The sequence below is a fragment of the Aethalodelphis obliquidens genome, unplaced genomic scaffold, assembly GCF_003676395.1.
Source record: "Aethalodelphis obliquidens isolate GAN/ISIS:26980383/991018 unplaced genomic scaffold, ASM367639v1 scaffold36, whole genome shotgun sequence".
Classification (NCBI taxonomy): Eukaryota; Metazoa; Chordata; class Mammalia; order Artiodactyla; family Delphinidae; genus Aethalodelphis; species Aethalodelphis obliquidens.
In genome coordinates this window covers 5,376,172-5,404,081 of record NW_020837980.1, presented here as the reverse complement: position 1 = coordinate 5,404,081, position 27,910 = coordinate 5,376,172, and the positions used below count along the sequence as shown (strand labels likewise).

General features: G+C 41.5%; 1 protein-coding gene and 1 long non-coding RNA gene across 4 annotated transcripts; one reads left to right on the top strand and one right to left on the bottom strand.

Moving 5' to 3' along the window:
• Window positions 1–6,293: 6,293 nt before the first annotated feature.
• On the top strand, window positions 6,294–15,627 carry LOC113632330 (uncharacterized). The gene is made up of 3 exons (XR_003437764.1): window positions 6,294–9,006; window positions 11,569–11,637; window positions 14,398–15,627. It is a non-coding gene; the product is annotated as an uncharacterized LOC113632330 (long non-coding RNA).
• PTHLH (parathyroid hormone like hormone) lies at window positions 13,970–26,203 on the bottom strand. 3 transcript variants are annotated; one of them, XM_027129354.1, is made up of 4 exons: window positions 25,933–26,203; window positions 25,296–25,418; window positions 18,888–19,310; window positions 13,970–14,447 (listed from the first exon to the last, which is right to left on the bottom strand). In XM_027129354.1, exons 2-4 carry the CDS (start codon window positions 25,394–25,396, stop codon window positions 14,438–14,440), a joined length of 534 nt encoding a protein of 177 aa, XP_026985155.1. In that variant the 5' UTR covers window positions 25,397–25,418; window positions 25,933–26,203; the 3' UTR covers window positions 13,970–14,437. The 3 variants fall into 3 exon arrangements, with proteins under 3 accessions (XP_026985155.1, XP_026985153.1, XP_026985154.1); XM_027129352.1 differs by having other exon boundaries at window positions 25,917–26,178; XM_027129353.1 differs by lacking the exon at window positions 25,933–26,203 and adding an exon at window positions 25,584–25,882.
• Between the last annotated feature and the right edge of the window lie 1,707 nt (window positions 26,204–27,910).

Here is a 27,910-nt window from a genome sequence, read left to right as displayed (position 1 = left end):
GGACTCTCAGCCACTGCACCACAAGGGAAGCTCAAAGAACATGGTTTTTTATTAAAATTTAAAAATTATTTTAATAAGTCTTCTAAATGCCATTTAAAGTTTCTTAAAGCATTGATTGTTGCTCACCCTGTTGTTTAACTGGGGAAACAGAACAACTGAAGAATCTTTGATGCTGTGATGTAACAGAAGTCAAAATATGTGTAGTACAAATTAAGTACAAATATCAGAGGGATGCAGAGAACAGCTCAGAGTCAGAAGTAGAGTGAGGAAGTCATCTATGGAATGTTCTGGAAGGTAATATGTTGGTGAAGTTCTGGATTGTTGGAGAGACTGTTATGGACTGTCAGGAACTGGGTGAGACTGTGACCAAGGGTCAGGCTGGTCAGAATAGGCTTGATGGACAGAAAAGATGTCTCTTCTGGACATTGAAAAATAGAGATGGGAGGTCAAGGTACCCAAGCAGGGGAGATGGAGTGGGCAGAAATGCAGAAGCTGAAATATACATGGTGTGGTTTGGCTGAAGAAAGAGTACCTGGATGATGACTCTGCTAAACATCAGAATTCCCTCATCCAAGTGTTCTGACCTAGCTTTGGTGCTCCTGAAGTTAGGGATGCCCTGTTTATGGAGAGAGCAGCTATGCTCTACTCATCAAGTTGACACATGCTTATTTAGCTTATTATGTATCAGAAACCACTCCAAACATTAAGGAACATGACATAGTTCTTGCCTCAAGGAGCTTGGTAGGTGACAGATATGGGACCTTGCAATTATAGCACAGTGTGTTAAGTGCTAGATCAGCAATGTAGCAGAAGGCTTAGAGCAAGGGTTTTGACATCATCTGCATCCTGTTCTTGCAGTGTAACCTTGGGTGAGTTGCTTGATCTTTCTAAGCCTCAGTTCCTTGTCCATAAAATGGAAGCATGAACAAAACCCATTGCATTTGGGTTGTTATGAGATTTACATGATATGATTCCAGCCAAGAACTTAGCATAATCATGGCCCATGGGGAGTACCTAATAAATGTTAACTATTGGGAGGAAAGACAGAGAAATGGGATATAGGGGATTATGTCCAATTATGAGGGAGCCAAAGAAGTAATAGAAGAGACAACATAAGGCAAGACCCAAAAAAGTTAGTCTGATAAAGGTAGGGGCTTGGGGAGAGGGAAAGAAGGAGTAGTTCTAGAGAAGAAGAATTCTAGAGGTGAGAGAATGAAAGCCATGCTGAAGGAACTAAAAATAATGGCTAAATGAACATAAAGTGGAGTCTGGGGAGATGTACAGGGCTTTGATTGTGTGGGGTCATATATGTTATAGAGTTCTTCAAACTGGCCAAGCACACCTGCCTCATAGGCAATGGTTTGATGTTCCTTCTGCCTGGGGTGCTATTCTTCCAGAAACCTTCATGCCTCTCTCTCTTAGTTCCTTCAGGGCTTTGCTCAAATGTCTCCATACTGGGGAGATCTTCCTTGACCACACTGCGTAAAATGAGGCTTATGCAGTGCAGGGTACTGGTAAAACACAGATTCAGGAGTCAGGCTGCTGTGATCGGCATCCCAGCTCTGCCTCTTCCCTCCAGCAAGTTACTTAATCTCTTTATGGTTCCATTTCCTCATGTGTAAGATGTGAATAATAATAGTGCTGGTGCAGAGGGTTGATTAGAAGAATTGATCGGAGTAGGGCCCTGAAAATAATGATCAACACACAGTAAGTACTCTGTAAGGATCTGCTGCTGTTATTGTTACTGTTATAATTATCATTGTTCCAAATAATAATCGAGCTGTGAAGTAGAGGCCATTCCACAGTTAAAGTCAGCACCCTTTCACTGCTCATTGTTTTGGAGAAGCTGCTGGAAGCTAGATTTCCATCAGGGGGATAATTTTTTATTTTTGTTTTTGTAATTAGGAAATATATCAAGCACATCAAGAAGTATATAGAATTGTATTGTGAATACCTGTACATCCCCCACCCAGCTTAGTGACTAAAACATTACAAATACAATTGAAGCATCTCAAGGTGTTTTGGTCCTGATTCCTTTGTTATTGTTACACTACCTTTTCCCAGGGGAGCCACTTGCAAGCTACTTCTGTGGGGTGTGATGTGGGGAGAAAGTTGGGAGATCGGGTTCCAATCCGTTTGGGAAGTACTGGGTTTTTACAAAATAAAATAAGGTTATTTTCTGTGGGATTACTCAAAGCTTCCCGAATTGAACACAGACGCCCCCTACCCCCCTTTTTATGCCAGGTCTTTTGGGACTATGTTTCACATGAAACTTTTTTGAAAACACTATAGCATCAACTCCAAAAAGTACTAGTAACCTGATCATTTTCATGTCATTCAGAGGATGGATTAATTTTAAATATTAAGTAAAAAAAAAAAAAAAAAAAGAGGGCTTGATGAATAATCTGAGTGCCAAAATCAGAGCTAAATGGGCAATTCAGCTTTACTAACCATGGAGGACTCTATGGCCTGATTATTTATGTTCCAGTTTTCTCTGTCATCTTGCTATTTTATACTATCCACATTTTCCTCGATCTTGATGTTTAATTTTAACTGTCATTGTTTGCCATGTGTTGTTGTAATCTCAAATCCCATAGAAGAAGGCAGGGAATAGATTCATTAAACTCAAATGAAATATACCTAACTCTCTTCACCACAAAATGCTAAAATTTACAATGTTGATTTAATGACTATTGAACATTTCTTTTGGTTCTTTCCAAATTTAACATTGATTAATACTGAGATTAAACCATTAGTATTGACGTAAGCCAGAAGTTGGACTACAGCCACACCATACTTATAAATTCAGTCATTTCAAGGTTATGCTGTGGTGGAAGTCAGGGTCAGTGATGAGCTGATGGATTGGAAGATGGGTGGGAAAAATCTCCTTGGAGCAGTTGGTCCTTGAGCTGTGATTTAAAGAGGAGAAACTTGTGGTTTGGTTGTTGTTCCATAGATATGGAAAGAATTGAACCAAGGCTCACAGCCAGGAGAGGAAGAACCAGTGGAAGGAACCACATGACAATAAATTTAGTTAGTCTGGAAGGTGAAGACAAGGTTAGAGCAGGAGATGAAAACAGTCAGAGGGTGGGTCAAGCCAGTAGAAGCCTTTGAAAGAAACACTCAGAAATTTGTGTTTGACTTAAAGGGTGATAGGAAATCAAGGTAAGGCTGCAATTCACTAGAGGATATGGTCAAAACGATGAACAAGGAAAACATAAAGAGAAAAGAAAAGACCTTAGAAACTGTAGCCCTATGAGCATAATTTATGGACCAGCAAATATTTATTATACACTCTATTTGAAAGCAAGTAAACCATATTTGTTGAATGGTGAGTAAATAAATGATTATGCTGATGTGGGTGGGCAACTCAGTTTACAGAACCCAAGTCATAAGGTAAGCGCCCATAATCAGGAGGGTGGTTTGTCACAGACTTCCTGGGAGAAAGTCAAGAGGAATAATAATAATAATAATAATATAATAAACTATAATACACACACATATATTTCTGTGTTTCGGGCACTGCTCTGACAAATATACAATAAAAGAGGTGTGGTAGATAAGATCCTCATGTAGAGGTAACGTATTCATACTTGTTCAAAAAATTCTTACTGAATACCTAACATTGGCCAAGCTATGCCGTGCACTAGTGATGGAACAAAAGATACAGTCATCATGGAATTTACAGTCTACCAGGATATAGAGAAGTAGCTGAGCAATTAAAATACAGCGTAAAAAGAATGTCTGTAGGAAAAATACAGAGAGCCAGAGCTAGCCTGAAGGGGTGGATAGCTGTGCAGGGTGTTAAAACATCACTGAATGTGTACAGAATGGAGCAAGTTGTGTTTCCAAAACTTGGGGGACTATGATTGTGATTGAAGGACTATTTTGATTAGCATCTTAGAGTGGGGTCAGTGAGACACCCAAGGGGCATGCTTAAATAACAACAATGAATCACTAAATTGCATTCTAAGGAGGTTGAGTCTGGTTATCTTCAAAGCTTTCCTTTTGCTAAACTGGGAATTGCAAATCTGATGTTATAGGGGAACTGTTGACGGGCAATAGAAGAGAGGCTAATTGCTGGCTACCTCAAGAGTTTTCCCCTCTCTGCTCTTCCCTCACATAGCATATGGCTTCTCCTCTATAAAAATGTTTTAAATATTTATTGATTTTAAGAGGTACTCCTTGTTGGCTCATTTTCTTGGTCTTGATTCTGTTCTGCAGTGTGCTCTAGCAGGAGAGTGGGCCACTGTGGTGGATACTTGTCTGTGTCAGTGCAACTGGGCTCTGAGGTGTCCATATACTGTTCAACATGATTTCTGAGTGTGACTGTGCGAGTGTTTCCGGATGAGATTAATATTTGGGTCAGTAGACTGGGTAAAGCAGATTGCTCTTCCTGTGTGGGTGGGCCTTATCCAACCTGTTGAAGGACTGAATAGAATAGAAGGCTGATAAGAATTCTTTTTCTCTGCCTGTTTTCAACCTGGGATATTGGTCTTCTCCTTCCTTTGGACTTGGACCAGAACTTACACCATTGGCTCTCCTGGTTCTTAGGTCTTTGATCTTAAACTGGAACTATACCATCAGTTCTCTTGGGTCCCTATACTGCTGACTGCAGATCTTGAACTTAACCTCCATAATTACATGAGCCTGTTTCTTATAGTAGTAAATCAATCTCTCTCTCCCTCTCTCTCTTTCTCCCCCTCTCTCCTATTGGTTCTGTTCCTCTGGAGAACCCAGACTACTACAGGTACCCCATATTGTTGGGTTGGGGAAAAGAGGTGGAGAGTGCTTGAACATGTAGGTGGTCTGGGATGAGAAAAAAAACCCAAAAAACTATGAACTCAGGGCTCCGGTACCAGAGGAAGTTATTGCAGCTTTGGAAAGTGTGCGGCAACAAGAAACCCTAGAAAAGACTGCCTACTGCTTTAAGCCTGTCTTAATATAAGTGAGTAGTGTGTTATTCCCTCTTTATCTCAGTTATCTCTGTGGTCTTAAAATGATCTGTTATTGTAGCTAAGCTGCTCAAAGACATTCTCTGCAGTAGATATAAGGCTGTTGGAAGAGAGGGGAAAATCAGGAAAGTTAGAAGTCAGGCTTGTTTTTCAGAACCCTTTAGATCTATGTGACCGAACCTAACAAAACTAGGTTGTTAGGTTGAATGGGTTGTCTTTTTTCATTTCTTGTCTCTGATTTTCTTTGTAAGTTGGATTATTTCCTTCCTGTACTGGACAGCTTCTTTTATGCAACTGGGGAAGACGAACACAAAAAAAATGTAGACATTTTTCTTACAACCCAAGAATGCAAAAGAAGTAAGAACATAATTCCCATAATGCATGGCAGAAAAGTTCAAGACAACTCTGATTGGCTAGTTTTGATCATGTGCCCATCCCTAAACCAATCAGGGATAATGGAGTTCTCTGTTTGACAAAGTTTGGGTCATTTGCTCACTCCGAGGACTAGAAGGTTGTGTTAACCCTCCAGTTCTCCAAAACACATGGAATGGAGAAAGGGTGGATCACTCAAGTGGAAGCTACTGTTGTTACAAGATAATTTTAAAAAAAGAAAAAAAAAGTCTGGTGTAGATATGTAGATATGTAAATGAACATGTGCTACAGATTTATTCTATACACTAATCAATGAGAGGGCAAGACAGATTATAACACATTCAAAAAAGATTGAAATGAATGTGCCAGTGGAGGCAAAACTATTTTTTCCAAGGCTGGGGGTGTTGGGAAGAAGTTAATTGAACCTCTACAGGACAAAATTATAGACAAGAATTATTTTGTCTTGCTACCCGTCACTTACAATTCAGAGAATTATAAAACAACTTCCACAGAATCGGAATCTGATAACCCAGAGAGGTTTTGCCTAGAATCTAGTTGCATAGTTTTCAACTGGAAGCACAAATATTTTCCCTTCCCTGGGAAGACAAACAACATGTGTTCGCTAAACAAGGGATGCAGTATTTGAAGCAGAAATATTTCTCCTCCTAATTCCAGGTGGTACCAGCAGAAAGCTTAGCAGAGTTCAACTGCAGTAGGTAATCTATTGGGTCCTTGAAACAGGGACTGTGCCTCAGTTGTCTCTATGTCCTCTGGGCCTAACTCATGAGAAATGTTTATTAAGTGTGTGGAATGAATGTTGAGGAGGGCATCTGCTGAGTGGACTTCTTCTGGAACAATAGAAAAGCACCCTAGAACCATTCTCGAGCTCTTACTTCTCACCTATCAGAAAAGCCCTATCATTTTATTACTATAAAATACATTGCATGTACTTAAAACACTCAAACTTTGAATTTTTGTTATAGATTACTCAAGGTTGATTTGTTTCTCTGTAGATGTTATTTCTGTGGTGGTTGACTACAGAAACACTAAATAGTCATAAGAGATTATTATTATTGTCACCATTATAACTACAGTAAAAGATGATTGAAACTGTCCAGGATTTGTATTAAGCTACAGTTTGTGTTGAATACAAGGAAGTGCAACTTCCAACCCTGATGAAGAAGATGTTTCCAGGGGACCCAGTCACTCCCGACTAACAAATATGTATTTACCAGGCAATAGGCTGCTGCTAAGCCAACCCTCAAAGAAAAGCATGAACTCAATAGGAAATAATGGCTAAAAACATATTTGGTATAAGAAAAGATAAAATAAGCAATTGCAGATTCAGCATGGCATCCAGAAAGGCCAAGTAGTTTATGAGCTGCAGGCCCAACAATCGAATCAGTGTCACACAGTCTGTTCTGACATTGACTTTTCAAGCTAATTGCCTCTTGATCATGACTCCATAGGAGCAGGTGATATCAGGACAGAATCAACCAGAAAACTAGTTATCTGCAGGAAAGGACAGAATTGACTCTGCCTTTAGGTTCACAGAGTAGCTGTCATTGTCGTCACTCAGGCATATGAATCTATGTGATTCTTGGAAAATGTGGGACAAGGAGGTCTGTCATGAGAGCTATAGCCAATTGGAGGGACACGGTCTAATAGTCCAGCACAGTAAAAAGTAAAAATATGGGTTTTTTCCCCTAACCGGTGAATTAATAAAGTATGTGTAGCCATTACCCAAAGACTTGTGTGTCCCTCTGGGAATAAAATATGTATTTAGTTGTATCTCTTTAGAAGATTCACTTAGTGTAAAATAGAAAGACAGCTCTGATTAGGGCAGGATTCTTCACAATTAGATCGAGAGCTATAAAAGTAGAAGGATAAATTTGACTAAAAAATGTAGGGAATTTCAGACTCTCGGAGGGAAATGTGGGGAGATTTCAAGAGGCCGGGGTGTTCGAACCCAAGTCAAGCCAGCAAACACCTCCAGGAGCTGGTGTGTGACCTTCACCTTCATCCCCAGGCTGATTTCCAATAGAAAGAAGCTGAAACCCAAATCACGCCTGGCTCTGTTCCTTCACAGCGCCCTCCCGCGACCAATGGCATTCTTCTTCCCTAAACCAAGGTGATCTCAATGGAAACTTTTTCTTTCCTCTTTTCCAGGTAATTTAAAAAGAAATAAATAAGTATCCAAAAGCCAACCCAGAGAGGAAAACCCTTTGGAAAGAAAGGATGCTGGCTCACTCGTTGTCTCCCCGTGTGGGCAGTGGACTGCCGGGCACGCAGGCTGGGCACGTGCATCTGTTAGCTGGGGAAAGAATTCACTGCGGCGATTGGGCGATCGTTTGTGACTCCTAAATGCAGCTGCTCTGCAATGTGCCAAGTGTTCACACAGAAAATCATCAAACTCCAGGGAAGGGGGAGGGGGAGGGACACTTGGAAAAACTGAGTATTGGAGTTTTGGAGCAGGTTGAGAGGTAACAGGAGGGGGAAGATTTCATCTCTGAGGTGGTCCCATTTTAAATATGTTTTAGCCTTCTTACAGAAAGTGGCTCTCTGTACAGTTTACACACCGCCTGCCAGCCACTGCTCCCTGGCCTCTTCTGCCACCTTCCTTTTAAAGCAACAGCTGCTCATTCATGGGACTGTGCAAACACCTGGGCTTCTTGCGTGTGTGTGTGTGTGTGTGTGTGTGTGTGTGTGTGTGTGTGTGTGTGAGAGAGAGAGAGAGAGAGAGAGAGAGAGTGCACTTTATGAGCTTTGTGAAATAGAAGGCTGCAGTCAGCCTTAGAAGATGCCAAGGAGGAAAGGAGGAGAGAGGCTGGTAAGGGGTGCCCTCCCAGACAGTAGAGAGTGGAGGAAAATAGGATCATCTCAAACCTATGATCTCACTGAACTCACTGAAAGCAAGACCAAAATAGTTTTGTCTCAAAGATGCTTGTTCTGACCAAGCTTTACTGCAATGCTGTAGCAATGGCGCACAGAGTCCAGACTCAGGAGTCAGATGCCCCTGGCTTTGAGTCCCTTCTCTGCCCTGTGACCTCTGCTTGTTCTTGGGCAGGTTGTCTAATCCGTCTCAGGCAAAACTGCATCACCTGTGAAATGGAGACAACAAACCTCTACCTCATGAGATGCTTGGAAAGATTAATTAGGTTAGTGCAACCTGGGCATAATAAGCTAGTGGAAAACAAGTATTAGCTCTATTATATCAGGCAATGTGATAGGCTAACTTATTCTTTATGACATACTAGTTGTTATAATGTCATAAAATGTTGTTATGGAATAAAATTTCTAGTTCTTGAGGAATTAAGAGACTCTCACTCTGTCATCCGAAGAGAAAAAAATTCTCCTTAAGACAACATGCCTGTTTTCTAGTTTCTTTCACCTATAGATAGCCATGATACAACACTTCAATGTATTGTTTGTATTCTACATTGACTCAAGCGTTCTACTAAAACTCATGAGGAGTGAAAGAAAGAGTAATGTGAATATAGAATTACTAAATCCAACATGGCGCAGTTTGTAATTGTTTTGCTTTCATTTTGTAGAACATGGAGCAGCTCAACAGAGTTATCTGCCAGCAGTTCTTCAGTGACAAGCCAGTGAGCTCAAGTGGAAGATGGATGGGTGATTTCGCTTTTCAGGCCCCAAAGCAAAGTAGACTTGGCAAGGAGTAAGGGTCACCATTAAAACAATCCATGTTTGCAGGGGTGACACATTTTGTCATTTGTAAATGTCTTCCAGTTTGGAGGGAAACGTAAGGAAATTCTCTGGAAGATGTTTTGAAGTTTAATTAAAACGCAGTTTGAAAACATATCCCTTGTGCTTTGCGCTTGGAAATGTGAGCGTATCAGGAACTTGCACAGAGATGTGAATGTTCTCATCCTGTTGTTGGGTAGCTCTGGTTGGGACCTGTGTCTATTAATCTTCTGACAAAATAGCTGTGTGCCTCTCTGTGCACAACTGGACCTTGTGGGTCACGTCTGTGCGGTATATTCATAGGATGGAAACCTGATGTTTTAAATTCTCCTCGCTTCCTCTGGGAGGTTGCTGTATACTCAGCACAAACCCTTGCTTCTTGTACTTTCAGGGCTGGAAAAGTTCCTAGTAAACCAGAAGCTGAAAAACAAAGGTCACTTTGGTGAACGGTGGATACCTTGGAAGAGTTAGCCATTCTCTGAGCTTCTTGTTATTGGAATAAGAGAATGACATGACACGGGAGTCTGAAATACTCAAAACTCTGATCCATCTCCTACGTCCAGCAGACTTTTTGCTTAACTCTGCTTTTCAGTCCATTCATCCAGAAACTGAAAGAACTTTCAAGTTCTGTTCAATGAACATTTCTTGAGCACCTGCTATGTATTAATGCTGTTATCTAGTGTTGGATGATATACATTGACTAAGACAAGGTTCCTGCCCTCAATAAGTTCACAGAATAATTAGGGAAGTAACATTGGCAACTTGGAAGTAACAGTACTTCTCTTAAGGAGTTGACCCAGGACACATGATAGTATAATTCAGTGAAGTAATACCTTCAGCCTTTGGAATCTTCGTAGCTACCAGTATTTAACACCTCCTCTGAATCGTTTGATTGAGTCCTTAGGAGGAGCTTAGCATGTGGCCATGTTTTGCTAACTGTATGATAGAATCTTTTTTTTTTTTTTTGCGGTACGCAGGCCTCTCACTGTTGTGGCCTCTCCCGTTGCGGACCACAGGCTCCGGACGCGCAGGCTCAGCGGCCATGGCTCACGGACCCAGCCGCTCCGCGGCATGTGGGATTTTCCCGGACCGGGGCACAAACCCGTGTCTCCTGCATCGGCAGGCGGATTCTCAACCACTGCACCACCAGGGAAGCCCAATGATAGAATCTTTGATGACAGTCTTACTGTTAACACCTTCTGAGTTATTAAATAAGAAGTAGCCAGTATTTGTGCCTGGGATGTCTTTTACCCTTTGTTTAAGGAATGAACGATGGCTCTACTGGGAATACCTCCTGGGAACACTTAGAACTCTCAATAAAAGTGCACCCTGTTACAGAAGATGAACCCACTGAACTTCAACATATTGTTTCTGTTCACAGCTCGTTCTGTTTTTCCATGAACTTTGTAGCCAAAGGGAAAAATAGCAGTTAAACTGTAAGATGCTCTAGAATTAAACCCTAGATTATCCTAAAGTTAATGCCCTGTGATGGTTTAAGTATATCAGAATTTCTTGCAAAAGGCATTAATTTGTGTTCTTTAAGCACTTTGAGCATCTATTAAACCATATTTCAGGATTCACTTAATGAATTGACTATAAGATAAAATCAAAGTAATTCTTGACTTTGTTCTTCTTGTTGGGTCCATTATATATAGTATATTAAAGAACTTTTTGAATTTTAAAACAATTGACTCCCTTTGTCCTTGTATGGTAGTTATAGAAAGTTAAATAACTACTTTGCTCAACAGGTACTAAGGTTAGGTAATGGAAAATTAAAACAAAATTCTTAACCATCAAGGTGTATAATTATGCTATTTCCTAAGAAAAGCTTCAATTTCCCCTTATTTCTCAGATTGATGCTGCCTGCATTCCCAATTTTTGTAACAAGGAAGCTAGATGCCAATGTTGATTTTAGGTATTTTCAGGACCAATAATGTCAACACTGATCTGGGTTTATCACTTATGTAGCCCTGCACCTGTTTTACAATGATGGCTAAGAAAACACAGAGGCAAGGAATAGGGTCTTCACACATAAGTACCACTCCTTGTCTTTTGTAGTTGGACTTCCCAATGTCCATAAATATGTCTTAGGTATCTAATTATATACCAAATTTCTGTCTGAATAAAATTTGTGGAAGGCAATAGTGAGTTAGCAGATTAGGTTTTAGTTTTTAATTCCAGAATACTTAGTCCAACTTGCCTCTATTTAAATCATTACTGCTTTATAAAAATTACTTAAGTCAAGCATGAGCCATATTCACTTAGGCCGTAATTTGCTAAGAGTTTATTTACATTCAAACACTTATTATCTTAAATTATGTATTTCAGTTTTTCTTTCATAGAAAATAACAATGTCAGAAAAAATGACTTTTTCCCCCAAAGGTTTTTTTCTTCCTTCATCTTCCCATCCCATCCCTTATCCTATGATTTTACTCCTATCACTACTTGAAGACCAAGGATATGACTGAAGGTAATAATGGCATTAATAATGTTTTGGTCAGAACTGGTAACTATAAATTCCCCCTTTTCATTTCAGGAATGGACTATTTGTGAAGAAAAGCCTAAAGATGACTTGAATCTGATGCTTCCCTGCCGTTATGTCCAGGTATTTACCACATTAGCGTTTAAAAAACACTTTTCATGTGAACAACACATAAGGGTTTGGTGCAGTCTTAAGACTTAGAGTTTCAGATGGAGTTTTGCAAAATATGGTTATATCTGGTTTTAAGGCTCTCCAAGCTAGTTGCTTTATACAGGTTTAACGTATTGGTCTTAACTTCTGCATATTCCTTAGATATAAAAACCATATGCAACAAATTCACAAGTGAGCTAAGCACAAATTCTCATGTGTGCTCACTAACATAGATTCAACATTCTTACCCAAAATAGTAAGATGGGCACTGCTTGAAGGCTATGGGACTTAAGTGAAGCTATGAATAAGTTCAATCTTAGAATATTCCTCCCAGAAACATTATCTTACTCACATCCAGATCAGCCTAATCTCTCCCTATGTGATTTTCCCCCCATTTTTATTTTTTTATTTTATTTTATTTTTGATGTTGGGGGTAGGAGTTTATTAATTATTTATTTTTGCTGTGTTGGGTCTTCCTTTCTGTGCGAGGGCTTTCTCTAGCTGTGGTAAGTGGGGGCTGCTCTTCATCGCGGTGCGCGGGCCTCTCACTGTCGCGGCCTCTCTTGTTGTGGAGCACAGGCTCCAGACGCGCAGGCTCAGCGGCCATGGCTCACGGGCCCAGTTGCTCCACGGTATGTGGGATCCTCCCAGACCAGGGCTCGAACCCGTGTCCCCTGCATTGGCAGGCAGATTCTCAACTACTGCGCCACCAGGGAAGCCCCCATTTTTAAATATTCATAGAATTTTGGATTATTTCAGTTTCTTGAATACAACGTTTAGTTGTTTCATGTATACGTATGTATATATATATTTTTTTGTGTTACGCGGGCCTCTCACCGCTGTGGCCTCTCCTGTTGCAAAGCACAGGCTCCGGACGCGCAGGCTCAGCGGCCATGGGCCCACGGCATGTGGGATCCTCCCATACCGGGGGCACGAACTCGCGTCCCCTGCATCAGCAGGCGGACTCGTATGTATACTCTTGAGGGCATTTACAGAATTTAAAATATCTATCTATCTATCTATCTATCTATCTATCTATCTATATATTTGCCTGTGCTGGGTCTTAGCTGCGGCACATGGGATCTTCGTTGTGGCATGAGGACTCTTAGTTGCAGCATGCATGTGGGATCTAGTTCCCTGACCAGGGACCGAACCCGGGTTTCCTGCATTGGAAGCATGGCATCTTAACCACTGGACCACCAGGGAAGTCCCCATTTACAGAAGTTTGCTTCCTGTGCATCCTCCAAACATCTAACAGATACCAAACATGATACTGAGCCTAAACTGATGAAATATGTGCTTGCTTGATTCATGGGCTTTTTATTTTCTTGTGTTGGATTTTTACTGATGAGTTCTCAGCTGTAAAGAAAAAGATTCTGTAGAAGGAAGATGTTTGTGTTTTCATCTGAACATAGAGGTAGGAACAACCAGGATGATATGCAAAATGTAAAGGGGATTGCATGTGGCATTACATCCATGCTGTTTGCAAACTTGGTCCCTGGAACTGGTATGTCCCACGAAAGCTATCTTCACCGGTGACAGCTTTTTTTTTTTTTTTTTTCTTGGTACGGGGGCCTCTCACCGTTGTGGCCTCTCCCGTTGCGGAGCACAGGCTCCGGACGTGCAGGCTCAGCGGCCATGGCTCACGGGCCCAGCCGCTCCGTGGCATGTGGGATCTTTCCGGACCGGGGCACAAACCCGTGTCCCCTGCATCGGCAGGCGGACTCTCAACCACTGCGCCACCAGGGAAGCCCCGGTGACAGCTTTTTGAATTGCCACACACCTCCCAAACCTGAGTCTCTCTCCTTTCTCTGGTAGGAAAGGTTAACAGGTAGAATTCTCAAGTAGCTCTTTTATGCTTATTATGTGACCAATAGGGGCAAAAGCTCTCTCAAATTAAACTTTACATTGATTAAACTTACCCCTGGCCTTAAAGTTCCTGATCTGCCTCTCTTCCTGTTTTTCAACTCTGGCTAACTCTCTGGACTAAGTTTCTTTAATTTTTTTTCTCCTGACTTTTCTCTGCTTTTTTTCTGCCCTCTCCACTCTTCACCTTGAATTGGATGTACTTCATAAAATGATGTCTAGATAATTCAGCCGTTCTGCTGAATTGAACTTAAATATCGGACAAAATACATTTTAAGTGGTTTTAAACTAATGTGAAAATGTTGGAATTTGTACCAATATAAACATATTAAACTTAAGACCATATTCAAATACAGTTAAAAATTACATCATGTTTCTTCTACTAGAAATCTTAAAGGATATATCTATGTACACATAAAAGTTACCTTCTGAGTCATGGTGTAATTTAGATTATATTTTATTAGACATTCTTTACAAATTTAAAATACTGCTATTTTTACATGCGCAGAGGAAAATCAGTTTGGATAATTATTTAGGCATTCATTAAAATCAACCACAATATAGAGACACTTTATTGTGTCATTTATCAACATACTTGATATGTATATCTAAAGTGCATTATGTTACAAAAAATATAGAAATTCAGCAGCACCAAGACACATTTACAAAATAAATACATCAGTTGACAAAATAAATTATGGTAAATGTGATAATAATAATTGGATTAGCCTTGGCAAAAAAAAAATATTCACAATGACCAATGTGCAGTTTCATAGAGCAATGGGGGAGACAGTTTTATTCCAATGCATTTACAGTATTTACAGACAATAAATATTTCTAATACTTTCCATATGTTCATTATTACAGAATCCTGCAATACGTCTTCTGAACGTCTCTGCTGAAAATTTCAATGCCTCCTGTAAAGAGAAAGAAGGGAAAGAAGAGAACAGGTTAATTCTCTTTACAAATGAAGAGACATAAAATAAAGGATGTAAATTAAGGAACACAGAATCACAATAGAAAGAGATTCAGGGGACTGCTTGTAAATATCTTTTACAGAAGGTGCTTGTGGGATCCACCTGACTTTCTAGAACCTCTGCTACAGGCCGAGTCTTTAATCTGATGAAATAGTCAATGTACAGCAGAAAGGAAAATGGGTAAGGGACAAATTTGAGAATTCAGAAATAAGGCCAGGCTGTGCAATACATCATTAAATACACCTTGCTTAGAAGTTTATTCCCGGTGATGCCCAACAGAGGTGATGCACAGCTTGCTTATTCTGTTCAGGTTCTCATTGGGCCAATCTCTCACTAAGATAATGGGCTGTTGTGAGGGTAGAGTGTGTGATTTGGGGTAAAGGTTAGAAGGATGTGTAATTAAACAAAGTATGTTTGATTTGATGATATCTGTCCTTCTTTAGCTGTCCTTAAACACTAATGAATAAAACTATCATTGGACTTTAGTTTTTGAAGCCAAAACTAAGATAGAATTGCTGCTAGTTTTTTGACTGAATCTTGCATTAGAGATTGGGAAAGCCCATTTTAAATTAGAGAATAAGAATCAATTAATTTAAAAGTATAAAATAACAATATTTCACATCACTGTGTTTGTTTTATTACCCAGAATAAGTTACCACTTGGGACTGACACCTTTTCGAACCCTTTTAAACACTGTAATGACAGTATTTTAAGATGAACTAGTGACTTTTTCTCTGCTTTTCTCTCTCCTTTTCTCTCCTCTCTGTGTGGTCTATTTCAGGGAATACATATTGGTGTCAAGGAAACAACTACGGAATGGAATCTGATTGGCTGTGTCACTGCATTAACAGCCAGAGTTTTACATGGCAGACCTACCAAGAAGCAAACTCTTGACAATTTAGGAATTTTATGTGCAGCTTGAAGAATGAAAAACAAGTTTAGCATTTAGGGGGTTTTAATGTCTTAAGGAATTGACCTCTTCACCAAGAGTCTTGTTTGGAATGATGAAATAGCTCCTAGTTACACAGAAAAAAAAATAGTTTACGATTAAAATTTTAAATGGTAGGTGGATATGGATGGATGCTATGAATAAAGTCCAAAAGGCAACTGTCAAACTCAATAATTTGCTTAGTGTACTGATTTTTAAAGGTCTTGGTACTAAATGGTATTTAGTGAATTGAGTAACACAAGCAGGGAGGGAATGAATAGTCTCAAACAATTATTTCCTCAGAAGGAAAGAAAAAGGAAATAAATTAAAGGACCAAGGAAAAGATCTTTTGATTAAGTTTCACCCTGCCCAGCCAGTTTGCTTGTTATCTGTCCTTCTGGTTTCTCTTTAACAAAGGCATGCAGTGGAACAGTCAGGTAAAATATATACCACGACCTAAAAGTATATGTATATGTTTATTACACATATGAGTATGACAACACTTTAGACCTCTAGCTCTTCTGAGTACTGAAAAGCTTTTCTATTATTTCTAAATCAGTGTTTGCCAAGGCAAATGATATGGTCTCAATTAAATGAGTTCTACTGTAACTGGACATCTCATTTGCAACATCAAAAATTCCAAAATGTAATTTCCAAAATTTAAAGCTATGTATTTTCCACTGAATGGTTCACGTGAGAGGATCCAGACAGTGTTAGCACAATAGTTTCTTTTAAGAAATACCACCACTATTATATATTATAATAAAGTCTGTGCCTGCTATATCATCAAGCCTCTTAGATCATAGTATAATAATGCAAAGAGATTAAAAAGAGGACATTAATAAAAGGTTGGAGGCTTACAAATCTTTAAAGTAGTTATTCTGAAAAGATTCTAGTTGGATTACAAAATTTGCATGACCCCATATGTTCTCATCAGTACACTCCTGAATTTCCCCACTCTTCCCTACACCTCTATTGCATTGTATTGGGAGAATGCCAACATCTGGCTGCCAAATGAACAGTGCTTTCCACGAACATCCCTCAGAACCAGGGAACAGAAAGGAGAAGCAGAAGTATTCTACTTCTTTCAGTCCTAGGTCTGGATTTGATTAGGGTACTGCCTAATTTTTACTAAATCTATTTTTTTTAATATCTTTATTGGAGTATAATTGCTTTACAATGTTGTGTTAGTTTCTGCTGTACAACAAAGGGAATCAGCTATACATATACATGTATCCCCACATCCCCTCCCTCCTGAGCCTCTCTCCCGCCCTCCCTATCCCACCACTCTAGGTGGTCACAAAGCACCGAGCTGACCTCCCTATGCTATGCAGCTGCTTCCCGCTAGCTAGCTATTTTACATTTGGTAGTGTGTATATGTCCATGCCATTCTCTCACTTCGTCCCAGCTTCCCCTTCCCCCTTGTGTCCTCAAGTCCATTCTCTACGTCTACGTCTTTATTCCTGTCCTGGCCCTAGGTTCTTCAGTACCGTTTTTTTAGATTCCATATATGTGCGTTAGCATACGGTTACTAAATCTGCTTTAACTTAGAGACACCTTTGGGATAAGAATTGACGAGGGCTGGTTTTCAATTCTCCAGATATTTAAGAGCATTGCAAATTTTAAATGAATAGAATTTATTCAAAAGTATTTCTACTTCTGTTTTTATAACATATATTATATATATATATATATAATGGATAAAAATAGGTTCTGGCAATAAAGTAAAACACTTGCATTAGTTATAAATATGTACAATTAGGATCATATCTTAAAATACACTGAATGTGTGCATTAAGCCAAGACTTACGGGGTTTGTTACCCCTTGTAGATCCATTAGATATCTGCAGATAGATCATTCACTATGCTAAAGACTCCTCTAGTGCCACTGCCCACTGATTACTGAAGCTGTACTACTTAGCCAGTATAACTATTATTTATATGCTATTTAATGATGGGTTTTGTCAACGTAACTCGAAGATAGATGTGTTGGTAAAAAGGTTCAAAATCCCCTTTGAAACATCACTCTGTCATCCTATCTCTACCAGTCAGGGGAAAGGATTGGAGAAGTAACAGGGGACTCTTTAAATAATGAGATCATTATTGCATATGATGCATTCTTGTGTAGTTTTCCTCTTTCTTTCAAACCCCACAGAAAAGCTGTACTGAAAAGTAAAAACCAAAAAAGATCCTATCAGCGGAAATGCAGGGGTAAAGTGCAGTGCTAACACGGCGCTGACTTAAGCGTCAGGAAATGAAATAAAGGCAGTTCTGAGGACAGCCTATCCCAGTTCCCAGGTCTGTTCAGTTGCCTTAACTGTGGAAGGCCTTCGTTTTCTATTTTATAAAATGAGATTAATACTTGCCCCGTTTTTGCCTCACAGAAACACACATAGGTAGATAGATAGATAGATAGATGATAGATAGATAGATAGATAGATGGATGGTACAACCAGAACGAAATCTAAAAGCACCCAAATAATAATTCCATGTAATCTCACTTAATCTTCACCTGACCCAGTGAGGTTGGCACAAGTACTATCTTTATTTCACCGAAGAGGGGAGTTAGTCTTAGAAAGACCAAGGAACTTGCCCAACATTATGAGCTTTAATAAGTTTAGACCCAAGACTTGAACCTAAGGGTTTTGGCTCCAACGTGTGTGCATATGAGCATCTGTGAGCTAAGAATAAACAAGCTACATAGATGTGGTTTTATTATTCCTACTATAATACCCTAGAGGAAGTATTTCAACTTGCAGTGGACAAATAGATACATGAGAAAAACTTATACCTTATAACAAAGTCTATACTTAAAAAATTTCAGAAATCATGATTTTTGTTCCATGAACTGGTAGAAACCAGAGTTAAATTTAATTAAATAAATTTAAAGCCTGTGTTTAAAATTTTAAATTTAATTAAATGAAAATATATTTAAATTTTAAGTAAATTTAAATTAAAAAATGTGGACGGCTGAGAACTGTTTATGGTAAGATATTTTTCTGTAGTGTTTGTAGGTCATATCAAATCCTTCTGCATTCTCCCTTGGAGTGAAAAAAAGAAAGAAAGAGAAAACAATCAAAGCTTGACATGGTGTGAGTGGGGGAAATCAATACGTTTCTCTAACAAATGGTGAAGGTGCAGTAGCTTCTAAAGCTTGAGTGAAAAAACGAAAGGGGTTAGTAGAGCACTAAAGGATTGGTGTCGGGGTTTGTTGGTGGAGAAAGAAGCAGGGTGATTAAACCCCCGTGGGTGTTGAAAGGCTAGGAGCACACTGCTTTAAGGCAGGCCGTATCCTGAGCCATCTTGGTTTTGTAAGCTTTTAAATTGTGGAGCCATTGATTGAGGGACAGATAGGGAGGAGATTGTAGGTCTGTGCAAGCCAAAGAAGAATAGAGGCTCCACACCCCACCTGGGGACACAGAGGAGGAGCTGGGGCCCCGGGAGCCGGTTACCGTGTATTGAGCTCCAGCGATGTCGCGGAGATGTCAGACAGGTGGTCCCCTTCCAGCCAACACCCAGCCACGCCCGAGTTCAGCCAGGCCGATCGAGTTCGCCGCTTCTTCTTTTCCTGCTCCTTGCGTTTTCCAGGCTTGCTTTTCTTTTTCTTGCCAGGTGTCTTCAGTGGCTGCTCTTTGTACGTCTCCACCTTGTTGGTTTCCTGAGTCAAGTATCTGCCCTCATCATCAGACCCAAATCGGACGGGGTGGTTCTTGGTGTTGGGAACAGGCTTGGAGTTGGGGGACACCTCCGAGGTAGCTCTGATTTCAGCTGTGTGGATTTCCGCAATCAGATGGTGAAGGAAGAATCGTCGCCGTAAATCTTGGATGGACTTCCCCTTGTCATGGAGAAGCTGGTGTTCAGACACAGCTCTTTTGCTTTAAGGGAAAAAGAACAGGAGGGGAAGGAAACAATGACATTTTAGTAGATGGCAGAGACCACAAAGACTTGAGGAAAGCCCTTTAAATTGTCTGGTTGATCCCATACAGGATACAAACTAAGCTGGAAGAGCTGCAAGCTGACTGAGCAGGGAAGGGGCGAGAGCGGAAGGGAAGAGCCGGCCGTTAGGAGGCTCCAGCTCCAGCCTCAGCTATGCGGCTCCCTAGGTCTGTGACCTTGGTGAGAACATGAACATTATTGGGCCTCAGGGGCCCCATATGTTTAAAAGGAAAGGATCAGATTCTGAGATTTCTATGTTGTCTTCTCAATTTAAAATATTATGATTCAGTTATTCAAAGAAATGGACAGAAATCATTGGGCTTTTTTCCCCACATTTTTCAGAGTTGTGTTGGGGAAATAAATCCAGGTGTCCTAGTCTGGGAAACAAAAAGGTGGCTGATTTCACCTGAGAACTCGCCCCAGACATACTTGTGCATGAGCAGGCGTGCATGCACGCATACTGCTCCCCACTTGAGAAAATACTACTACTACTGGATCTCAAAGAAGAGCAAGCTCTACTAGTAAAAGCAAACAAAGACTGAAGGATGAAGTGAGCTGTGAAGCCTGTCTAGGAAACCACCTAACAGACTGAATTTGAACATGATTGATATTAGACTATGGGCTACCAAGAACCTATATTTGAAGGCCAGCTGTCAGAGAGAGCATGCATAATTTTCTGTAAAGTAGTGGGTGGTCTCTTTAAAATGACTTTGAGTGTTTAAATTAAGTGAGATCATTCTATTTCATCTGTGCGTCTCTTTTTTTTTTTTAATTTAGAATTTCAGAGGGTAATATCTTTAGTACTTAACTGAGAAATTCACTTTTCTATTTGTTCTTTGTCTTAAAAATATCTCTAGAAACAAATATGATTTTCCTATTTAAACAACACTCTAATAAAAATATAGTGAAAAAGAATAAACTAACTCTCTATCAGTTCTTTTAGATAACACCCCAACTCTTGCTTAAATGTCCATTCATGCATTCTTGTATTATTCTGTGTGTATTTATTAACCAAATTAAAGTATTGCATACATGAATCAGTCATATTATGTCTGCTACAACTATGCTGCACCTAACTCCAATTTCTACCACTGAAACAACCCTCCAAAGTGGCTCATTTTCAAAAGTATCTGAAGGGGCCTTCCCTGGTGGTGCAGTGGTTAAGAATCCGCCTGCCAATGCAGGGGACACGGGTTCGAGCCCGGGTCCGGGAAGATCCCACATGCCGCGGAGCAAATAAGCCCGTGTGCCACAACTACTGAGCCTGCGCTCTAGAGCCCGCGAGCCACAACTACTGAGCCTGCGTGCCTAGAGCCCGTGCTCCGCAACAAGAGAAGCCACCACAATGAGAAGCCCACGCGCTGCAATGAAGAGTAGCCCCCGCTCGCCGCAACTAGAGAAAGCCCGTGCGCAGCAACGAAGACCCAATGCAGCCAAAAATTTAAAAAAATAAAATTAAAAAAAAAGTATCTGAAGGTATTTCACAGGGCTGCATCCCACATATTGTCATTCCCCTGACACTACGATAGATTCATCTGGTCTCATTACTTTCACTAATACAACTTTAACTCCTCAGAGAAATATGACAATAATAAATAGCACTCTCCTCATTTTACAGATGTGGAAAGTGAGGTTCAGAGAGATTAAAGGCCTCACACTTGCTCACATGATGAGAACAGGCAGAACCAGGCTCCAAAGACGAAGTCTTTTAATTCTAAAACCAAGATTGTTTTTAGACTTCCTCAACCCTTTCTCTTACTGAAGCTGAAGTGTATGTTGAGGAAACAACAAAGGAAGGTCATAAAGAGACTGTGGTAGGCACCATGGCAAGGGGCAAATGGACAGCAATTTATCAGTTTCCTTGAAGACCAAGCTTGTCCCAAGAAGTACATTTTCATCACCAGAATAACGAACCAGGATTCCTAGTCTGGATTATCACTGGGGGAAGGAGAGATTGTCTAGTTATATTGTGAGTCCCAGAAGGGTAAGGCATGAAAACACAGTCATTATTTCTCTGGACCTTATAGCCAGAATACCAGCTTCCTTTCAGCATTTTAGCGTGTGCACTGACTTTAAGCCATGAAGCTTGTGCAAAAAAGACATGACTTAATGGAAAGGAATTTAACAGGAGCCTGGTTTAAATGAGGCATGAAGGAGTCTCTCTTCCTTTTTGAAGGTGCCACATGTGACGAGATTAAAATTCACTTACTTTGTGGCAGTAGTTAGTATCCTGGAAACTCTTAATAACCTACAAATTGGAGGCTTTGCTACAACAGATTTATATTGTCTAATAACATTTTTAAAGAATAGGACTGATATACTTGCAAGTATTCTAAGTGTTGCAGTTTAATAAGTATCTTTTAGCAAAATGTCACGTTAAAGAAAGAAGTTCTTAGGTGTGATCAATTATACTATTTGAAGCTTTTATTATTTTCTCAATTCCTGGCAGATAGTCACCCATCTGTATTGTTCTCCAAATGTATAATACAGCCTATTCTAGCTTAACTTGGGGTCAAAGCTTTTAACAGTTGGTCTGTTCTAATCAAGCCACTGTTGCTCATGCCTCCTCTGACTGGCATATATGCCTGTCATCCTGGCTAGCCTGTCAACTGTGAGTCATGGTGCCTTCCTAACTCAGGCACTGCTCTTTCCCAGGATGGTTCTCATGGGAAATGGAGTGATCATTCTATCCTCTGTTTTATAAAAAGCCTACAATATGGTACAAATTTGTCCAGATTAAAATAGTACATCTTTCATGGGGTACAAAGATTCTTTCTGCCTTTGGGGTAATTATTAATATATTAGAAAACACAGACTTTCTTAAATGTTAAATCTGAAATGCTGTTACATAATTTACTTACTAGCTCAAAGGTGTCTGCATTGAAAATATTGTGAAGAATGAATTTCTGATTGAGCAACTACACTAGAGGATCAGGAATATAATAGTGCCTTTATTGTCAACAAGGTCCATGGAGTGTTCTATTTATTTTCCAAATAAGACATTAACTGAGACAAGGGTAAGTGACTAGCATGTACAAACTAGATGTACACGGGTGGTGGGCAACATGTTCCAATTACGGAGGCTTTCACTTTAGATAATTCTGAAGTACTTAAGTTAATTCTGAAGTACTTAAGTAAATATGGCCTCAGTAACAGTCTGTTACTTTATATGTCTGTAAACATTGCATAGCACAATGGTTCACATGACATTTATTACATACCCAACATGGAAAAACAAGTATGCTATGTTCATGGTCTCCTTTGATTATTATTAAAAGATGCAAAAATGTGGAGGAAATGCTTAACACAGATAACTCTGAATTCAGTCAAAATAGAGCTCTTCTGCCTTAAAAAAAAATCACTCTCAAGGGAGTTTTCAGGGAAGAAGATTCAATTTCTAAGGAGCTCTCATGGAGCATAGGGAATAGCTGGAGTGATGGGAATTCCGTTTTCAGCACAGGAAGAGATGGCATGCTCGTGCTGATGCTAGGCTCCTAAGGAAGGCATCTGGGTTTAAGAAGAAAAGTTCTGTGGTACATGGAAGAGTCAGGGTTAGGGTGTTAGAGTTAAGATGACTCACCAGAAGTCCCTTCCAACCCAAATGACTCAGTCGAAAGTTATGCTTTTCACTAAGTGGAATAGACCCAGTCTGGCTCCCAAGCAAATCAGTCAATGATGTTTTAGGTTTCTGAATCTGCTGGGGCTTTCTTTCTAAGTTAAACACAAAGACCGCCACCTGCTGAAAGCCACATACATCTGGACAAGAATGTCCTCAGGTCTCCAACTTACTCATGCTCTAGACTCATTAAGTAAAGTCCTTTTGCACTCACAGGTCCAGAAGGTTCACAACCTCCATTGCCATGGCCTGGGAACTGTTATTGTTGTAGTAGTTTCCTCTCCCTTAAAAGTTAGCCGTTAGCTAGAAAACATCTAAAGCAGTTTCCCTAATACTTGGTGTGAAAAGTAATCGGGGAGTAATATGATTTGATTATATGTTAAAATTTCTTTCAAGGATCTAGGTTGATTCGTCGTAATAGTAGACTAATGCTTTGTCTCGCACACAAATTTACTGTTACTTGGTAATAATGCAAAAATAATGACTCTTTTTTTAAACTCCATTTGGCTGCAATAATTTGATGAAACCTTTTAATCTGCTGATGATTTCAGCCTCCATGAAAAACCATGGCTGTAATGTGATGATCTATTAGCCACTAACTATAAGAATGTTTTGTGGTAGTTTTATAACCATCTGCTGAGTGTGAGTGTTTAACTGCAATATTGTATTTCACCCACAAACAAAACTATAACAGAGTCTCTGGCTGCTAAATGGTTTCTGATGTGTCTTTTGCAAGGTGCAACAAGGAAAGAGTTAAAAATAGCCTTTAGGACTAACTTAGCACTATTTTTATGCCATAACTGTAGATTTAATCATGGCCCATTTACTGTTTCTCAAAAGAGAAAGCAGGTATTTCTTAAGCAACTTTAAAGAAAAAAATTGGCTCTGTTCCAAGACAGTATTTTTTGACCAAATAAATACAGCATTTAAGTGTGCTTTTAAAAATTTACTCTTCATCTATATTTATATATGGATTTTACATAACTGAATTAAATACAAGTTTCAAAATGAGCAAAAAGTCAATACAATTTCCAGAAATACATCAGCAAAATGTTGATTTGAAGAATACAATGCAGCTTTATCGTCAGCAAAATGTTCTACACAATTTGCCTTAGGAGATTCATAATAGATTTTCATTTTGGTGCCAAGGTTCAGACATGTCTAAAGTAATTTCATTTAAGGATTCTCTGCTTTAATAATAATAGATGAAGGGCACATATAAAAAGTTGCCTTTTTGTACACCCTTGGGAATTTACAAGAAAGCACCAGGAACTTGATTGGATATTGCTATTTTTATTGTTAGTGTAAACGTTCTCCGTAATTCCTTCACCAGAGGCAAACTTGTCTCAGTTCTCAAACTTTACGGTTTTCCCATCCTGAACACCGAGAGTGCAGCTTAAAGATCACCCAAAGATGGTCTTACACACATTAATGAACTGCTAGGTCCAACGGATTATTAAGCTAGTGTACTCGCCCACTCTTCCAACTTTTCAGTCACACAACATGGTGTTATTTCTCTGGTGTGCTTTGAGGTATGATTATTTTAAAGTCAAAATTATCCTTAAAGAATCACCAAATGAAAATGCCAAGATACAAGTTTTCAGTCTACAGTGCAAATATTTGACTCCAGATTAAAGAGCTGTTAGCAATAATTCCAAGGGGGGAAAAAGTTTCCACACCTAATATTCATTTTGGAATCAAGCACTCTAGCGTTCTTGAACGGTATCAATACCAATGTTGGAGTTGTGCCATTGCAAAGTTGTTACTACTTCATTATATAATATGCCTACATTATGTAATGTGGTCCATTTTATATGCTTAAAATTATGTCATTCATAATAAAATTAGATGTAAAGTTTTTGCTTTTCACACAAAACCTGTCACCCACATGCAGTATGTACGTATACAAGTGCACACAGACATATGTCGCCTGAACCCCTCAGCTTCCTCCGAGTTATCTAAGTTTCTTGCAATCTTCACAGTTTCAATATCTTCCCAGGTCCTGAAAGTAACCCTTTTTTTTCACTAAAGGAGATTTTGCCTAGAGGAGATTCTGTAAAACGCTCCCTCTCATGGAAACACAAAAAATTTGTCTCTTGCCTGTTGCCCCTTGAGGTTCAACCAGTTCTCCCGCCGGGTTTGAGGAGCCGGGCTCAGCCCCGGGCAGGTAGCGGATCTCTCCGCTCTCTAACCCGGGCGAGGAGCATCACTGACCGCGGCGAGCGCTGGGCAGCGCCCCAGCCTGATGGCCTCTCCCCCTGGACTCCCCAGCCCTCACCCGGCGCCCTGGGGAGGACCGGGCACTTACAGTCGGCGGCCGAGCTCCTCCACCGAGCGCCCGCAGGAGGGCACCGAGTAGCTCAGCAGGAACAACGCGACGCTCCACTGCTGAACCAGCCTCCACAGCATCGTATCCTCTCTCTCTGGGGACCTGCAACGGAGAGGAAAGGGGCCCGAAGTGTCAGTCCGGCATCTCCATCTCCCCGCACTACCCCGCTGCGCCCCTTCAGCCTGCTCTCAAATAGCCTCCTCAAGGGCATCTCCCAAGTTGCAAAGAACAAGAAAAAAACTTTCTCTGGAGCCTCTCGGCACTTACTTATTTAGGAACAAACTACTGTGCTTTTTCCAAACCACACAGGCAAAAAGGGACCAAAAAGAGGAAGAAAAAAAAAAGAAAAATCAGAGGCGCCTCCTCCGAAATAATAACAAAATGAAATGGGTTTATATATGTATCTATGATGAGCAGCGTGTTTACACGTCTCCCATAGCAATGTCTAATTAATCTGGCCGGCAGTATCTTGGGTTCGGGAAGCAGGGCTAACCCCTTCTTAAAAAAAAAAAAGAAAGTTTCCCCTTCCGAAGTCCGCTTCTTTGCGAACTAGGCCGTCTTGTTCCAGAGCCACTTGCAGCGAGACCCACATATATATACCTAGCTGTCTGTCTACCTCCTCTGGTGGGCTGGTTGCTTCCGGAAAGTTGATTCCACACACCCTGGGAACCAGTTTCAAGTGCGTGTGTCGTCGATCAGGAGGGCCAGGTGGCGGCGAGGGCGGGTTAGCAGCGGCGCGGAGGGGGCGGCGGCGGCCTGATCGAGCGGCAAGGCAGCAGCGGCCCCGCTTCAAGACCGGGGAGGCATGCTGGCCGGGCGGCGCAGGTTGGAGGAGAGTGGAAAGCCGAGCAGAGGAATGTTCACACGCTCGCAGGCAAACCTGCCGGAGAAGTGAGCGAGTCGCAAAGAGGTGGCGCCCTAGGAACGCGCGCGGGGCGAGCGAGGGCGCGGGCGCGCGGGGGGCGGGGGAGGCGACGGGCGGCCGGAGCGGCCGGAGGGGAGCCCCGAGCCGGGAACATCCCGCCGGCCACGGGGAGCCCCCCTCCCTCCCCGCGGCCCCCGGCGTTGCCCGGAGCTCCCCCGAGCCCCACCCCGGAGCGCTGGCCCCGCCGCGCCAGCCCGGGGCCGGGGGCGTGGGCGGATCCGCACGTTCCCGCCGGGTCCCTCCGGCCCCGGACCGCTCCGCGGATCTGCAAGCCGAGGTCCCGAGGGCGTGCGGACCGCCCGGAGCAGCCACGACCCCCGTCGCGCAGCTGCAGCCGAGACCCGCGGGACTCGAGCCCCGCGGGCGCCCAGGCCGCCGGGGGCGGTCGGCAAGGAGGAGGCCGAGGAGCCGGGGCGAGAGCCCGGGCGCCCGGCATCCTCGGCGGGGAGGTCGCGGGCCTTTGGCCAGTGCCTTTTACGAGCCTTAAGCCCGCTTTGGGAGCTCCGGGAGCGTGATGGGAACCCTCCTCCCTGGCCCTTTCCTGGGACAGGCTGAGTGGGGAGTGTTGACTAGGCAGGGGGGAATCCTTCGCATAGAAGAGTAAAAACGGTTTCAGACTTCAGGTCGAGATGGCATTTCTTGCTGTCTCAGAACAGCTGAGGACATCTGGAGCCTGCCCAAGAAAGCCCGCGCACAGGATGGAGACCCCCTTTTGAATTGCAGAGGGGGACCGAAAACTCCTGGGGAGCGCACACGGCCCTTCCGCCCACAGACAGGAGTCTAACCCGCTCTTTTCCCCGATAACCTACTCTGTTCCCCGCCCCCCCCCCACCCACCCCGTGTCCCCTGTTACATATTCTAGGGTGACTCTATCCTTGTCGCTTCAGCCTGCAGAAGCAGCGGAACTATCGCTCTAAGCTGCTCTGCCTCGGAGAAGCGAAGGGAAAGCAGGGGTTTTTTCCCAAAACTGTTGGGCGGGGAAGAAAGACTGCTCTGAATTACTGGGCAGTATCGTCTAGGGAGGGCTTGCAGCGGATGTGAACGCCCTCCCCACGGACTCCTCTATCTTTCGGAAATGAACCCGGGTGGTTGGGAACCATTCAAGAGATGTTTGTCTTCTAGACAGACAACCCCACTGGTAGATTTCAATACTCTGTAGAAGGCTAGTGTGATTTAGAGATTTGAGATGATTAAGGGAGCCTGACCTTTATCAAGCCTGGTTTCTGGCTGATGCTCCACAGTTTTACCAAGGTTGGGTGAAACAGCGCCCTCTCACAGACCCTCGCTCATCTCGGCTCCCTTTTCCCATTGTTAGCTGCTGAGCTAACTAGCTTTAGCTAACGTTTGCTGCTTAGTTTGGGTGGGTGTCACCCCTTCTCGGAAGCTATCATCTCCCTCATTTGCTTACTTTAAACTTCACACTTAAAAAAAAAGTAAAAGCAAAAATCAAAACTTGGCTTCCTCCAACTTAAAAAGAAATCTGGGAATTTCCACAACTTCCCTTGAACGTTTAAGAATCTATAAACGTTAGACCTGTTTGCATGGCATGAAAAGACAAAGTATCAGCACTCAGAAATGTCAATCTTTGAACCTCTAACACTTTCTGATTTATAATAAATTCTTTCCAATAAGACGCAGGAGCCTTAATGTAATCGTTAGAGCTGAAGGG